At 44.2% G+C, this 15176-nt stretch overlaps 1 protein-coding gene across 4 annotated transcripts in view; it reads right to left on the minus strand.

Moving 5' to 3' along the window:
* The window catches only part of LOC135524066 (uncharacterized), a 39591-nt gene that overhangs the window by 7327 nt on the left and 17088 nt on the right, over positions 1-15176 (minus strand). The window contains exons 11-15 of one of the 4 annotated variants that reach the window (XM_064951224.1): positions 6149-6252; positions 5885-5957; positions 5719-5790; positions 2710-5492; positions 2008-2098 (exon numbers count right to left, since the gene is read on the minus strand). In XM_064951224.1, coding sequence (XP_064807296.1) covers positions 2944-5492; positions 5719-5790; positions 5885-5957; positions 6149-6252 — 2798 coding nt within the window. In that variant the 3' untranslated portion in view covers positions 2008-2098; positions 2710-2943. Of the gene's footprint in view, positions 1-1260; positions 2099-2709; positions 5493-5718; positions 5791-5884; positions 5958-6148; positions 6253-15176 lie in introns of those variants that run through there. The other 3 variants (XM_064951222.1, XM_064951221.1, XM_064951223.1) reach the window with 3 other exon arrangements.

Below are 15176 nucleotides of genomic sequence, written 5' to 3' on the forward strand. Positions count from 1 at the left end.
AGAGAGAGGGTGCATAGGGGTGAAGGAAAGGGACACAGAGAAATCAAAATCCAGTCAAACAATTAGTCTGTGGAGTAATATATAGAATAAGCTTTCTGTCTCTAGCAAGCTCTTCACTTATGCATCTATTAGTTAAAAGAAAATTATAACAAAAAAACTAAAGACATTTTTATTTACACTGAGCAAAATTATAAATGCAACATGTAGTGTTGGTCCCATGTTTCATGAGCTGAAATAAAAGATTGGCATGCTGACTGGAGGAATGTTCACCAGAACTGTTGCCAGATCATTTCATGTTAATTTCTCTACCATAAACCGCCTCCAATGTCATTTTAGAGAATTTGGTAGTATGTTCAACCAGCCTCACAACTGCGGACCACTGTCAGAAACCATCTCAGGGAAGCTCATCTGCGTGCTCATTGGCCTCACCAGGGTCTTCCTGACTGCAGTTCGGCATCATAACCGACTTCAGTGGGCAAATGCTCACCTCCGATGGCCACTGGCACGCTGGAGAAGTGTGAACTTCACGGAGGAATAGATGGCAGATCACATGTACGGTGTCGTGTGGGTGATCTGTTTCCTGATGTGTGAACACAGTGCCCCATGGTGGTGGTGGGGTTATGGTATGGGCAGACATAAGCTACAGACAATGAATACAATTGAATTTTATCGATGGCAATTTGAATGCATAGAGATACCGTGACGAGATCCTGAGCCCATTGTTGTGTCATTTACCTGCCTCCATCACCTCATGTTTCAGCATGATAATGCACAGTCCCATGACACACGGATCTGTACACAATTCTTGGAAGTTGAAAAGGACCCTGTTTCTCCATGGCCTGCATACTCACCAGACATGTCACCCATTGAGCATGTTTGGGATGCTCTGGATCGACGTGTATGACAGCATGTTTCAGTTCCCGCCAATATCCAGCAATTTTGCACAGCCATTGAAGAGGAGTGGGACAACATTCCACAGGCCTGATCAACTCTATGTGAAGGAGATGTCGCGCTGCCCGAGGCAAATAGTGGTCATACCAGATACTGAATGGTGTTCTGATCCATGCCCCTACATTTTTTAAGGTATCTGTGACTAACAGATTCATATTCGTATTCCCAGTCATGTGAAATCCATAGATTAGGGCCCAATTTATTTATTTAAATTGATTGATTTCATTATATGAATTGTAATTCTTTGAAATTGTTGCATGTTGTGTTTATATTTTTGTTCAGTGTAAATTACAAATTCTAAGTACATACCCATGTAGGGCTCTAATAACTGTTTTATCCATAGGGTCGTTGGTAAACTTGCTGTCTGAATTAAAGTCATAGTTTTCCTTCCACAGCCTTGTCACTTGAACTGAGCGGTCTTTTTCGATGAACCGCCGTAACCGACGGAACTTCTGCCTGCGCCCAATTCCTTTTCTCATGGATTCTGGAGCCACCGCGGATTCCTTCCCGAGTTCCTTCCTGTTCTTGTCCTCCTCCTGACACAGGAAGGTCCGTAGTGCTTGAGTTCCGTCACCATAGACCATATCCTTGCGATGCGGCTGAAGTCCCTCCGAAATGGGGACTTGGAGGGTTGAACCTGACAAACCCAATAGTAGAGAGGAGGATGGCGGTAGTGAGTAAGAATGCTCTTGTGAGACTAACACAACCCGCTCCCCACTCCCCACCACCAGCCCCTTGGGTGACGGAGACTGAGGGGGAAGTTTAAGCCTAGCAACAGAAGGGTGCTTCAGCAGTGCATGAAGGACAGACTCTGGTTCACCATCGGACTCATGAGGAGAGCCGCCATCTTTGACACTGTTGTCACTTATAAGCAAACTTGGACAGCATTCTTGTTTCTGAAGTGCCAGGTGGTCTGGCTGCTGTTCCAGTACTTTGTCGTTACTGGTACTAAGGGCCAAATCGGCCAATAGGGTCAGAGCATCTGCTGGTGGGCATGATGCATCACTGGTATCCTTCTTCACTGTGCGAGGCCTACCCCTACTGACAACACGCCTGACATCAGGGTTAAGTGTCAGTAGTTGGGAGGATATAGGTTGTGTTACTTTCTCTTTTTCAAAAGAAGTTGGTGTGTGATAGTGCAACCACCCTGTAGAAACAAAAGAGAACAGAGAAAAGAGACAGAAGAAACAGTATGAAAACAAAAAACACAAAGTAGCGTATAGTGATAATGAATACTTTGAAATTAAATTGTCGTAAGGCAGTCAGTCGCCTGCATGCAAATCTCCTCGCCAAAATTGAACCAAATTGTTTTATGATTTGTATTAGATTGAAACTGGGGACAGTAGCACGACACACAGCAAGACAAAGCAGAGGCAACGGAGGTGGCAAGAGGCTAGCCTGGTCCAAGATCAGTTTGTGCTGTCTTGTCAACTACAGCACAAACAGATCTGGGACCAGAATAGCAAGAAGCTATTAACATTTAACTTCATAGTGTTGCTTTGCAGTTCAGGTAGAAAAAGAGATATATAGAAACAGAATCATCAGGAATTCAAGACAAAGAGATTATTTTAACATTTCGGCATATTTCAAAATTCAGCACATATTAACTGCAATCACAACTCAATTATCAAGATGACAAATATCAATATCTAATTAAGTGTGTGGTTTAGGAGAACAAAATCAAATCAAATCTGCATGTTTTGTTATTTGCATGGTGTGAGGTTGACAACAACTACATGACTTCCCAAGAGAACTTACATTTTTTCCTTATGGAGTCTGCAGGCTTGCATTTCATTTTTAATGGGCTCCCCCGACCCGTTATGGTTATTGTTGCTGAAGGGGAGCTAGGCAAAGCCTCAGACATTTGGTCAGATGTGGCTTGAGGTGTAACCAGGTCCAGTCTGCTCTGAATGTCTTGCTTCAGTGGAATATCACTTGTTGCTGGAGATCTGGGTGCATTATTATGCAACTCCCTAGGAGTCAAGCCTAATGCTAGTGCAAACTTTGGGTCAAGGCCAAATGTCTGTTCCTTTGCAACTTCAGCAGCACCTGTGGTTCTGTCCGGGGTATCTTTACAGGAATTACTGAAATGAACACTTTCCATGCCAGCATTGGCCTTGCTTTTTTGTCCAATGGTAACATTTGATCTTCTGAAACAGGTTTGAGAGGTGTTTTCTTCTTTCCCCTTCTTGAAAAAACTGTCTTTAGTTTACTGAGTGATATTGCAACAAATTGACTATTCTTTTTGTGTTTTTCTAAGGAAGGAAAATCCATGTCTTTGTTCTGGACCAGTTCTGAGGATTTCAGAGAGGCCATCTTGTCTACATCAGCCATTTTGACCTCTGGTGGATGGTCTTTACTGTCTGAACTCCATATGTGCGGATCTTTGTTTTCATCTGACTTTATCAACTCTAGGCCAGATTCATCTCCTGTTTCTATGGGTTGGGGTACTTTGATACAAGCTTCAACCATCATCTCATCAGCACATTGTTTGTGATCTATCACTTTCCCCATAACTTTCAAAGATTCTATATCCTTGGCGATAACTGCGGAACCATGAGGGACAAAGATTCTACCGCATTCGGAGATGATTGCCTTCAAGTCCCACCGATCTGTCTTCTTTTTCAATGGGTGGCCGTCGTGAATTAGATCCACACTTTCCTTTCTTTTGAATGGGTAAAAGTTAATTGAATCCTTGCTTTCCTTCTTCTTTTTCAAAGGCAGATCTTGGATCAAATTCATTAGTTCCCTCTGCATTTTCAATGGACGAACCTGGGTTACATCCATCCTTTCCTTCTTTTTCCATGGGTTAAGTTGAACTAAATCTGTCATTTCCTTCCTCTTTTTCAATGAGTAGACTTTACTTGAATCCAAACACCCCTTCTCAGTTTCTTCCTCTTCAAAGTCAGCTGCCGAAGACCTCAAGACCCGTTTACCCAACCCGCTAAATCTACGCCGTTTCCTTGGCCGTTTCCTCCAATCTGATGTAGATAAATTATTGACCTCATTGGCCTTGCCACGTTGCCCATTGAGAGCACTTCCACCCCTCTCCTGTACTTTGGCTGGTGGCAAACTGGAGGAGTTCTTTGTGATTGACTCTGTATTGATCAAGCCAAAGTTCTCATTATGAGGTACAACGGTTGCAGTTCCTTCAGTGGCAGTGATGACTAGCACTGTTGGGAGGTCACCTGATACAGGTGAGGTTGAAACCTCTGCCACCTCTGTGGCCTTGGTCATCACTGTCATACCGGCTATTGCAAAAACATTTGCCGACACTGCAAACTGGGAAAGATCACATTGAACCTCCTCTTGCACCTCCTTCTTAGGCAACCCCCCTCCCTTATCCTCTACTCCTGTCTCTACTGCTTTAATGTTGGGCTTGGTTGCCAGGTCCGGCCCAGGTTTCTTCAATTCCTCTTGAGAGACTGCAGGCTGTGAAAGACCAGAGGGCATATACTTTTGCACCTCTTTCAAGTGCAAGTTTGTCCCTTCATTCGCTACTCCTACCTCTGGTGCTTTACAGTCTGCCTTACCCAATGCTGCTGGGCCAGCTTTCCTCAAGTTTTCTGCAGGCTGTGAAAGATCAGAAAGCATATCCTCTTTCACCTCCTTTTGCCTATCCACACGGACTTCCTCTGCGTTCAAATGTGTCCCTTCATCCTCTACTCCTACCCCTGGTACGACCTTGTTCTTCCCAGGCTTCCCAGAATCATCTGCCAACACAACAGGCTGGGAAAGATCATAGGGAAGCTCCTTCTGCACCTCTTTTGGAATCAAAGTTGTCCATGGTGCATTACTGTCAGCCTTCTTCAAGACAGGTTTCCCAAAGTCCCCTGCTGGGACGGCAGGCTTGGTAAGATCAGAGGGCACTTCCTCCTGCACCTCCTTGGGTTGCACATGTTGCACCTTGTCTTGCACCTCCTTTGAAGACAAGGTCTTCTCTTCCTCTACTCTTTTATTTGGTGCATTACTGTCTGCCTTGGTCATACCAGGTTTCTCAAAGTCCTCTGTAGATACTGCCAGTGCATTACTTATGTATGTGGCTGTGTCTCCTGGTGACTGTCTCCCTGACTGCTCCTCCTCTGGGCCACCCAGACTAGCAGGAGTCATGGGGGGGCCTTCTGGAGATGACAGACAGTAGTAGACGTCATCATCTGGCTCATCCCCTCGCTCCTCTCGTCCAGCCGCCAGGAGCTCCGTGGCCCTGGATACAGAGAGCTCGAAGGAGCCCGGCTGGTGGAAGTAAGACTTGAGACATTTCCATCCCATTTCAGTCCACTTTGGGGTGGAGTAAAGATATTTGAGGGCGTCAGGAACATCAAACTGATCTGGGAAGATGCTGGCTTCCCTGGATGGACTGATAGTAAGCCCAGGGTGGATGAGGGCAGCGTAGCTCTGGATATGCTGCTCTAGTAAACCACGTAGCTCCCCACTCTGTTCAGGGAGGCACTTTTCCACCTCTGTCTCTGCGTAGTTCAGTGCAGGCACCACCTGGAGGCCCTCTGGTGAGAGGTAGGGCTTCTTCGAGCAGATCTTGGTGTCTGTGGTAAAAAAAGACATTACGTAAGGATAAATGATAAAAGAATAGACAAAAACCTTACTGTATACAAGGGCATAGGTGTTGGCCACACACACACACACACACACACACACACACACACACACACACACACACACACACACACACACACACACACACACACACACACACACACACACACACACACACACACACACACACACACACACACACACACACACACACACCTCGTTGTATAGCTCTGGAATCCGGAAACACAAACATCCCCTGCAATACCTCTGGCTTATTGGACCCAGCATCTGAAATGTACAATTATAATGTAAAGTTAGATATTTAGCTTCTATCTATAATATATTTAAATGCAATATGTTGCGTATACAGGTTTTGTCTTACCTTCATATGTGAGGAAGTGAGATGAATGTAACAGTATAAGGAAACCACTATCATTCAGTTGTATTACGAGGGCCTGTTGGTAAGAAAAATAGTTTTTACAATCAAGGTCTGACAACACAACAATGAACTGCATTCAGAGGGGTTGGGTTAAATGCGGAATACACTTTTCAGTTGAATGCATTGTACAACTGACTAGGTATCCCCCTTTCCATTCCGGTCTTCCAATAACCTGTCAGCCGACTTTTAAGATCAATGAACGCTCACCAGGTCTTTCTCCTTGAGCTCCTGTGTGAGCTGAGAGAGAGAGGTGTCATCAGCCTCACTGGGTGCCAGCTCATACAGACTCCAACCCATTCCTTCCAGAGAAACTGAAAAACCATACAATATCAATATCATTAAATGGTAAAAAAAAAATAAAGCTCTGTAAAGCTCTCACAGCTGGATAAATATTCAGATAAGCAACACATAAAAATATCCTTGGGTAGGGTTGCAAAGCTACTGGTAATTTATCAAAGTTACAGGAATCTTCTGTAATTTTCATAATTAACTGAAGATCTATGGTAATCTATCGTAACTTTGGTGATTTATAGTTGAATAACTTAAAAATATATATATTCGTAGATGGTGTAATTTTTTTTTAGATCTGTGTCCATATATTAGATCGACCATATGGTTCAAGAGAAAATAGCCTAATTAATGAAAAAAGCATCTAATCAAATCAAATGTTATTTGTCACATGCGCCGAATACAACAGGTAGAACCTTACCGTGAAATTCTTAAAGGCCTTAACTCTATTTCTTGAACTGCATTGTTGGTTAAAAAAATATTGACTAAATAAACAAAAGTAAAAAATTAAATAAAGTCGACACAACGGGCTGGGAAAAAAATAAAAACATGAGCTGGCGCACACCCAGAATAGTAGTTTGTGTGGAGATGCTGACTAACGGCGAATAAACTGTAAACTATCAAAATAAGAAACTCGCACATTCCATGTATAATCTCCCAGCAATTTAATGGGTATTTACCAACGTTTCGGGAATCACTGTGCCTAAACGTTTCGGTATCACTGTGCCGAAACATTGGTAAATACCCATTCAATTGCTGGGAGATTATACATGGAGTGTGCGACTTTCTTTATTTTGATAGTTTAGGGCGATTTTTTTATTTTTTTAAATGAATCAAAAAGTAACAAGAATATTAATTAACAATAATGACGCTATATAAAGGGGGTACTGGTACCGAGTCAATGTGCGGGGGTACAGGTTAGTCGAGGTAATTTGTAAAGTGACTATGCATAATAATAGATAATAAACAGCAAGTTACAGCAATGTAAAAACATATGGGGGCGAGGGGGTGGTGTCAATGTAAATAGTCTTGGTTGCCATTTGATTAATTGTTCAGCAGTCTTATGGCTTGGGGGTAGAAACTGTAAAGGAGCCTTTTGGTCCTTGACTTGGCGCTCCGGTACTGCTTGCCGTGAGATAGCAGAGAGAACAGTCTATGACTTGGGTGACTGGAGTCTTTGACATCTTTTTGGGCCTTCCTCAGACACCACCTAGTATATAGGTCCCTCATTTTTCCTATAGTCCACGATCAGTTCCTTTGTCTTGCTCACATTGAGGAACAGGTTGTTGTCCTGGCACCACACTGCCTGGTTTCTGACCTCCTCCCTATAGGCTGTCTCATCGTTGTCGGTGATCAGGCCTACCATTGTTGTGGTATCAGCAAACGCAACAATGGTGTTGGAGTCGTGCTTGGCCACGCAGTCGTGGGTGAACAGGGAGTACAGGAGGGGACTAAGCACGCACCCCTGAGGGGCCCCAGTGTTGAAGATCAGCGTGGATGATATGTTGTTGCCTACCCTTACCACCTGGGTGTGGCCCGTCAGGAGGTCCAGGATCCAGTTGCAGAGAGAGGTGTTCAGTCCCAGGATCCTAAGCTTAGTGATGAGCTTTGTGGGTACTATGGTGTTGAACGCTGAGCTGAAATCAATGAACAGCACTCTCACATAGGTGTTCCTTTTGTCCAGGTGGGAAAGGGCAGTGTGGAGTGCGATTGAGATTGCGTCATCTGTGGATCTCTTGGGGCGGTATGCGAATAGGAATGGGTCTAGGGTTTCCGGCATGATGGTGTTGATGTGAGCCATGATCCGTCTTTCAAAGCACTTCATGGCTACCGATGTGCTACCAGGTAGTAATCATTTAGGCAGTATACCTTCGTTTTCTTGGGCACAGGGACTGTGGTGGTCTGTTTGAAAAATGTAGTTATTACAGACTTGGTCAGGGAAAGGTTGAAAATGTCAGTGAAGACACTTGTCAGTTGGTCCGAGCATGCTTTGAGTACACTTCCTGATAATCCGTCTGGCCCCACGGCTTTGTGAATCTTGACTTTTTTAAAGGACTTGCTCACATGGGCTACAGGAGAGCGTGATCACACAGTCGTCTGGAACAGCTGGTGCTCACATGCATGCTTCAGTGTTGCTTGCCTCGAAACGAGCATAAAAGGCATTTAGCTCATCTGGTAGGCTCGCATCACTGGGCAGCTCGCTGCTGGGTTTTGCTTTGTAGTCCATAATAGTTTTCAAGCCCTGCCACATCTGACTATCGTCAGAGCCGGTGTAGTAGGATTCAATCCTAGTCCTGTATTGACGCTTTGCCTGTTTGTTGGTTTGTCTGAGGGCATAGCAGTATTTCTTATAAGCATCTGGATTAGTGTCCCGCTCCTTGAAAGCGGCAGCGCTAGCCTTTAGCTCGGTGTGGATGTGGCCTGTCATCCATGGCTTTTGGTTAGGATATGTACGTACAGTCACTGTGTCGATGCACTTATTGATGAAGACGATGACTGAGGTGGTATACTCCTCAATACCATTGGATGAATCTCGGAACATATTCCAGTCTGTGCTCGCAAAACAGTCCTGTAGCGTAGCATCCGTGTCATCTGACCAATTCCGTATTGAGCGAGTCACTGGTACTTCCTGCTTTAGTTTTTGCTTGTAAGCAGGAATAGGAGTATATAATTATGGTCAGATTTGCCAAATAGAGGGCGAAGGAGAGCTTTGTATGCGTCTGTAAAGGTGGTCTCTAGTTTTTTTCCTCTGGTTGCACATGTGACATGCTGGTAGAAATGAGGCAAAACAGATTTAAGTTTGTCTGCATTAAAGTTCCTGGCCACTAGGAGTGCTACTTCTGGATGAGCATTTTCTTGTTTGCTTATAGCCTTATACAGCTTGTTGAGTGTGGTCTTAGTACCAGCATCGGTTTGGGGTGGTAAATCGACAGCTACGAATAATATAGATGAGAACTTTCTTGGTAGATAGTGTGGTCTACAGTTTATCATGAGGTATTCTACCAGAGTAGAGCATTACCTTGAGACTTCTTTAATATTAGACATCGCGCACTGGAGGTTATTGACAAATAGACACACACCCCCGCCACTCGTCTTACCAGACATAGCTGCTCTGTGCTGCTGATGCACGGAGAAGCCAGCCAGCTCTATATTATCTGTGTTGTCGTTTAGCCACGTTGCGGTGAACTTTTTTCACAACTGCCACGAGATAAACATTTTTATTTTACCCTTATTTTACCAGGTAAGTTGACTGAGAACACATTCTCATTAACAGCAACGACCTGTGGAACAGATACAGAGGGGGGGGTGAATAAGCCAATTGGAAGCTGGGGATAATTAGGTGGCCATAAGAGTACAGGACAATGTCCCCAAACAATACCCTGAGGCCTTGGGATCAGTGGAGGCTCCTTAGGGGAGGAAAGAGAGGACCATTCTCCTCAGTAAAAATGGTAAAACATTAAAAAAGTTATCCTTTTTAGATAAATCTATACTAAATATATTCATATGTCACCAAATAATTTATTAAAATATACTGTCCACCCAATCAAAAGGATCAGAGATTGAATCTACTACTGAAAGCATAAACTACAGCTAGCTAGCACTGCAGTGCATAAAATGTGGTGAGTATTTGACTCCAAGAGAGAGAAAAACAATAGTTGAACAGTTTTCAACAAATTAATTTATTAAAAAATGAAGGAGAAGCAAGCATTGTAATTTTTTTCAGTTTAATTTAACTGTTACTTAGCTAGCAAATGCAGCTGGCTAGTTTAGTTAAATAAACACCCGGCTCAAATAGAGGGATGCTATGTTAGCTAGCTGGCTATGACTAACCAACACAACACTGGAACTCTTCCAAGTCAAGGTAAGCTTTTGGTTTTATTATTTTATTGCCACCGGGGCCCGTCGGTCTAACTGCTTACTGACTATTTATTTTTATTTATTTATTTCACCTTTATTTAACCAGGTAGGCAAGTTGAGAACAAGTTCTCATTTACAATTGCGACCTGGCCAAGATAAAGCAAAGCAGTTCAACACATTCAACAACACAGAGTTACACATGGAGTAAAACAAACATACAGTCAGTAGAAAAAAAAGTAGTAAATACAATATAGGAAGTAAAACACTGGAATAGTAGACTTGCAGTGGAAGAATGTGCAAAGTAGAAATAAAAATAATGGGGTGCAAAGGAGCAAAATAAATAAATACAGTAGGGGAAGAGGTAGTTGCAGGTGCAGGCAGCGATCGGTTGAAGAGCCTGCATTTGGTTTTACTTGTATTTACGAGCGATTGAAGGCCACGGAAGGAGAATTGTATGGCATTGAAGCTCGTCTGGAGGGTTGTTAACACAGTGTCCAAAGAAGGGCCAAAAGTATACAGAATTGTATTTGTTAATTTTTTTTATTTATCCGTTATTTTACCAGGTAAATTGACTGAGAACACGTTCTTATTTACGGCAACGACCTGGGGAATAGTTACAGGGGAGAGGAGGGGGATGAATGAGCCAATTGTAAACTGGGGATTATTAGGTGACCGTGATGGTTTGAGGGCCAGATTGGGAATTTAGCCAGGACACCGGGGTTAACACCCCTACTCTTACGATAAGTGCCATGGGATCTTTAATGACCTCAGAGAGTCAGGACACCCATTTAATGTCCCATCCGAAAGACGACACCCTACACAGGGCAGTGTCACTGCCCTGGGGCATTGGGATATTTTTAGACCAGAGGCTCAGTTGGAGTGCCTCCTACTGGCCCTCCAACACCACTTCCAGCAGCATCTGGTCTCCCATCCAGGGACTGACCAGGACCAACCCTGCTTAGCTTCAGAAGCAAGCCAGCAGTGGTATGCAGGGTGGTATGGTAAAGAATGGTGTCGTCTGCGTAGAGGTGGATCAGAGACTCACCAGCAGCAAGAGCGACATCATGGAGGTATACAGAGAAGAGAGTCGGCCCAAGAATTGAACCGGACAACAGGCCCTCTGATTTGACACACTGAACTCAATCAGAGAAGTAGTTGGTGAACCAGGCGAGGCAATCATTTGAGAAACCAGGGCTGTTGAGTCTACCGATGGGGATGTGGTGATTGACAGAGTCGAAAGCCTTGGCCAGGTCAATGAATACGGCTCCCCAGTATTGTTTCTTATCGATGGTGGTTAAGATATCGTTTAGGACCTTGAGCGTAGCTGAGGTGCACCATGACCAACTCTGAAACCGGATTGCATAGCGGAGAAGGTATGACGGGATTCGAAATGGTCGGTAATCTGTTTGTTGACTTGGTTTTGAAGACCTTAGAAAGGCAGGGTAGGATAGATATAGGTCTGTAGCAGTTTGGGTAAAGAGTGTTTCCCCTTTTGAAGAGGGGGATGACCGCAGCTGCTTTCCAATCTTTGGGAATCTCAGATGACATGAAAGAGAGGTAGAACAGGCTAGTAATAGGGGTTGCAACAATTTCAGCAGATAATTTTAGAAAGAAAGGGTGCAGATTGTCTAGCCCGGCTGATTTGTAGGGGTCCAAATTTTGCAGCTCTTTCAGAACATCAGCTGACTGGATTTGGGATAAGGAGAAATTTATTTATTTGACCTTTATTTAACTAGGCAAGTCAGTTAAGAACAAATTCTTATTTTCAATGACGGCCTAGGAACAGTGGGTTAACTGCATGTTCAGGGGCAGAACGACAGATTTGTACCTTGTCAGCTCGGGGATTTGAACTTGCAACCTTCCGGTTACTATTCCAACACTCTAACCACTAGGCTTGGGCGAGTTGCTGTGGGGGGTACAGTGCTGTTGACCGGGGTAGGAGTAGCCAGGTGGAAAGCATGGCCAGCCGTAGAAAAATGCTTATTGAAATTCTCAATTATAGTGGATTTATTGGTGGTGACAGAGTTTCCTATCCTCAGTGCAGTGGGCAGCTGGGGGGAGGTGTTCTTATTCTCCATGGACTTTACGGTGTCCCATAACTTTTTGGAGTGTGTTGCAGGAAGCGAATTTCTGCTTGAAAAAGCTAGCCTTGGCTTTTCTAACTGCCTATGTATATTGGATTCTACCTTCCCTGAAAAGTTGCATATGACGGGGGCTATTCGAAGCTAATGCAGAACGTAATAGGATGTTTTTGTGTTGTTTAAGAGCAGTCAGGTCTGGAGAGAACCAAGGGCTATATCTCCTCCTGGTTCTAAATTTCTTGAATGAGGCATGCTTATTTAAGATGGTGAGGAAGGCATTATCTAAGATTGATGCCCTCAATCTCACACAAATTATCAACGAACCTACCAGGTACCACCCCAAAGCCGTAAACACGGGCACCCTCATATGGGCACCCTCATCCTAACCAACTTGCCCTCTAAATACACCTCTGCTGGCATGCTTATTTAAGATGGTGAGGAAGGCATTACCCGGGCCAGGTCAATTAGAAAGGCCTGCTCGCTGAAGTGTTTCAGGGAGCGTTTGACAGTGATGAGTGGAGGTCACCTGACCGCTGACCCATTACGGATGCAGGCAATGAGGCAGTGATTTCTGAGATCTTGGTTGAACACAGCAGAGGTGTATTTAGAGGGCAAGTTGGTTAGGATGAGGGTGCCCATATGAGGGTGCCCGTGTTTACGGCTTTGGGGTGGTACCTGGTAGGTTCGTTGATAATTTGTGTGAGATTGAGGGCATCAATCTTAGATTGTAGGATGGCTGGGGTGTTAAGCATATTCCAGTTTAGGTCACCTAGCAGCACAAGCTCTGAAGATAGATGGGGGGCAATCAGTTCAAATATGGTGTCCAGAGTACAGCTGAGGGCAGAGGGTGGTCTATAGCAGGCGACAACGGTGAGAGACTTGTTTTTAGAGAGGTGGATTTTTAAAAGTAGAAGTTCAAATTGTTTGGGTACAGACCTGGAAAGTAGGACAGAACTCTGCAGGCTATCTCTGCAGTAGATTGCAACACCGCCCCTTTGGCCATTCTATCTTGTCTGAAAATGTAGTTAGGGATGGAGATTTCAGAGTTTTTGGTGGTCTTCCTAAGCCAGGATTCAGACACGGCTAGGACATCCGGGTTGACAGAGTGTGCTAAAGCAGTGAATAAAACAAACTTAGGGAGGAGGCTTATAATGTTAACATGCAAGAAACCAAGGCTATTACTGTTACAGAAGTCATCAAAAGAGAGCGCCTGGGGAATAGGAGTGGAGCTAGGCACTGCAGGGCCTGGATTCACCTCTACATCACCAGAGGAACAGAGGAGGAGTAGGATAAGGGTATTGCTAAAAACTATGAGAATTGGTTGTCTAGGATGTCCGGAACAGAGAGTAAAAGGAGGTTTCTGGGGGCGCTAAAATAGCATCAAGGTATAATGTTCAGATAAAGTTATGGTAGGATGTGAATACAGTGGAGGTAAATCTTGGCATTGAGTGATTATGAGAAATATACTGTCTCTCGAAACATCATTGAAACCAGGTGATGTCATCGCATGTGTGGGTGGTGGAACTGAAAGGTTGGATAAGGTATAATGAGCAGGGCTAGAGGCTCTACAGTGAAATAAGCCAATAAACACTAACCAGAACAGCAATGGACAAGGCATATTGACATTAAGGAGAGGCATGCTTAGCCGAGTGTTCATAAGGGTCCAGTGATTAGTGAGGTTGGTTGGGGTCACGGCGATTCAGACAGCTAGCCGGGCCATCGGTAGCAAGCTGGCAGAGGATGAGGGTTTGTTTTTAGCCACCTTGTGCGTTTCCATCGGTAGATTAGTGGGGTTCCATGTGGTAGAGGGGATCAATCCAATTGGCAAAATAGATATAGTTATAGTGACCCAAGAAAATTGTCCGATAGACCTATTCAGATAGCAGCCGATAAGACAGCTAACGATTAGCGGGCCGCAGATGGGCGTTCAGGTAACGTCGCGACGGAGGGGCCAGTTGGATAACTCCCTCGGGCAGATAACGTTGGTAGTCCAATCGTGAAGGCCCAGTGGGGCTCCACATCGGTAGTAAAACGGGTCCGGATAGGTGATTGTAGCCCAGGAGTGGCTAATGGAACTCTTCAGCTGGCTAGCTCCGGAATAATTGATGTTTGCTCCGGGACCGACGTAAGCCAAAAGTCACTCGGATAGCAGCTAGCTAGCTGCAAGATCCAGGTGTAAATGTCCAGAGCTTGCGGTAGAAATCTGAGGATATGGAGAGAAAATAGGTCCTGTATGTCCTGGTCTGAGTCACGTTGTACCAAACTGGCGATAGCTTTTCGAGCCAAAGGATAGCTGATGACCACCAACAGTGGTTAGCTGAATACTAACGTTAGCCAGTAATCTGGCTAGCTTCTGGCTAGCTTCTATTATGGATTTCAGAATTGAGGTGAATAATATTATTTTTTAATTGGTGAGGCGGGTTGAAGGAGTGTTTTGAAGTTGAGATGTTGTTTTTTTTATTATAAAAAGATATGCAAAGAAAAGATGCAAATATATATATACACGGGACACAACAAGACGAGGACAAAGGACGTCTGTCTGCTATGCCATCTTGGCGGAAAAAAAGACTGTAACGTTACTGTATGATTGTAGCGGGTTTACTAACGCATTAGTTCTATTAGCTATGTTGACTAGGACGTTACTTTAGCTAATATGGAGACAACGATGTATGCTGTGTGTAGCGGTTATGATATGGTTTGGTTTGGACAGGTTTTTTCACCTGGTCACACAGCTGATGTGTTGTTCATTGAAGTCCACAAAAGAAGGTAAAAGGTGAGAGGAGGAGAGTGCATAGAGGCTCGAATGAATACAACGTGACTGCTAGGTATGAAAGTGAACTGTGTTTATGCGTGATTTGGGGTGTATTCATTCTGCCGACTCTGCTGAAAAACATTTCTTAAACGAAAGCAAACAAAACAGGGATAAAAATAGCAGAATTTGTCCAATAGAAATGCTCGTTTGCAACTGTTGGACTAATGATTACACCCTAGATAAGCTCGATGCAGGC

The sequence above is a fragment of the Oncorhynchus masou genome, chromosome 31, assembly GCF_036934945.1.
Source record: "Oncorhynchus masou masou isolate Uvic2021 chromosome 31, UVic_Omas_1.1, whole genome shotgun sequence".
Lineage (NCBI taxonomy): Eukaryota > Metazoa > Chordata > Actinopteri > Salmoniformes > Salmonidae > Oncorhynchus > Oncorhynchus masou.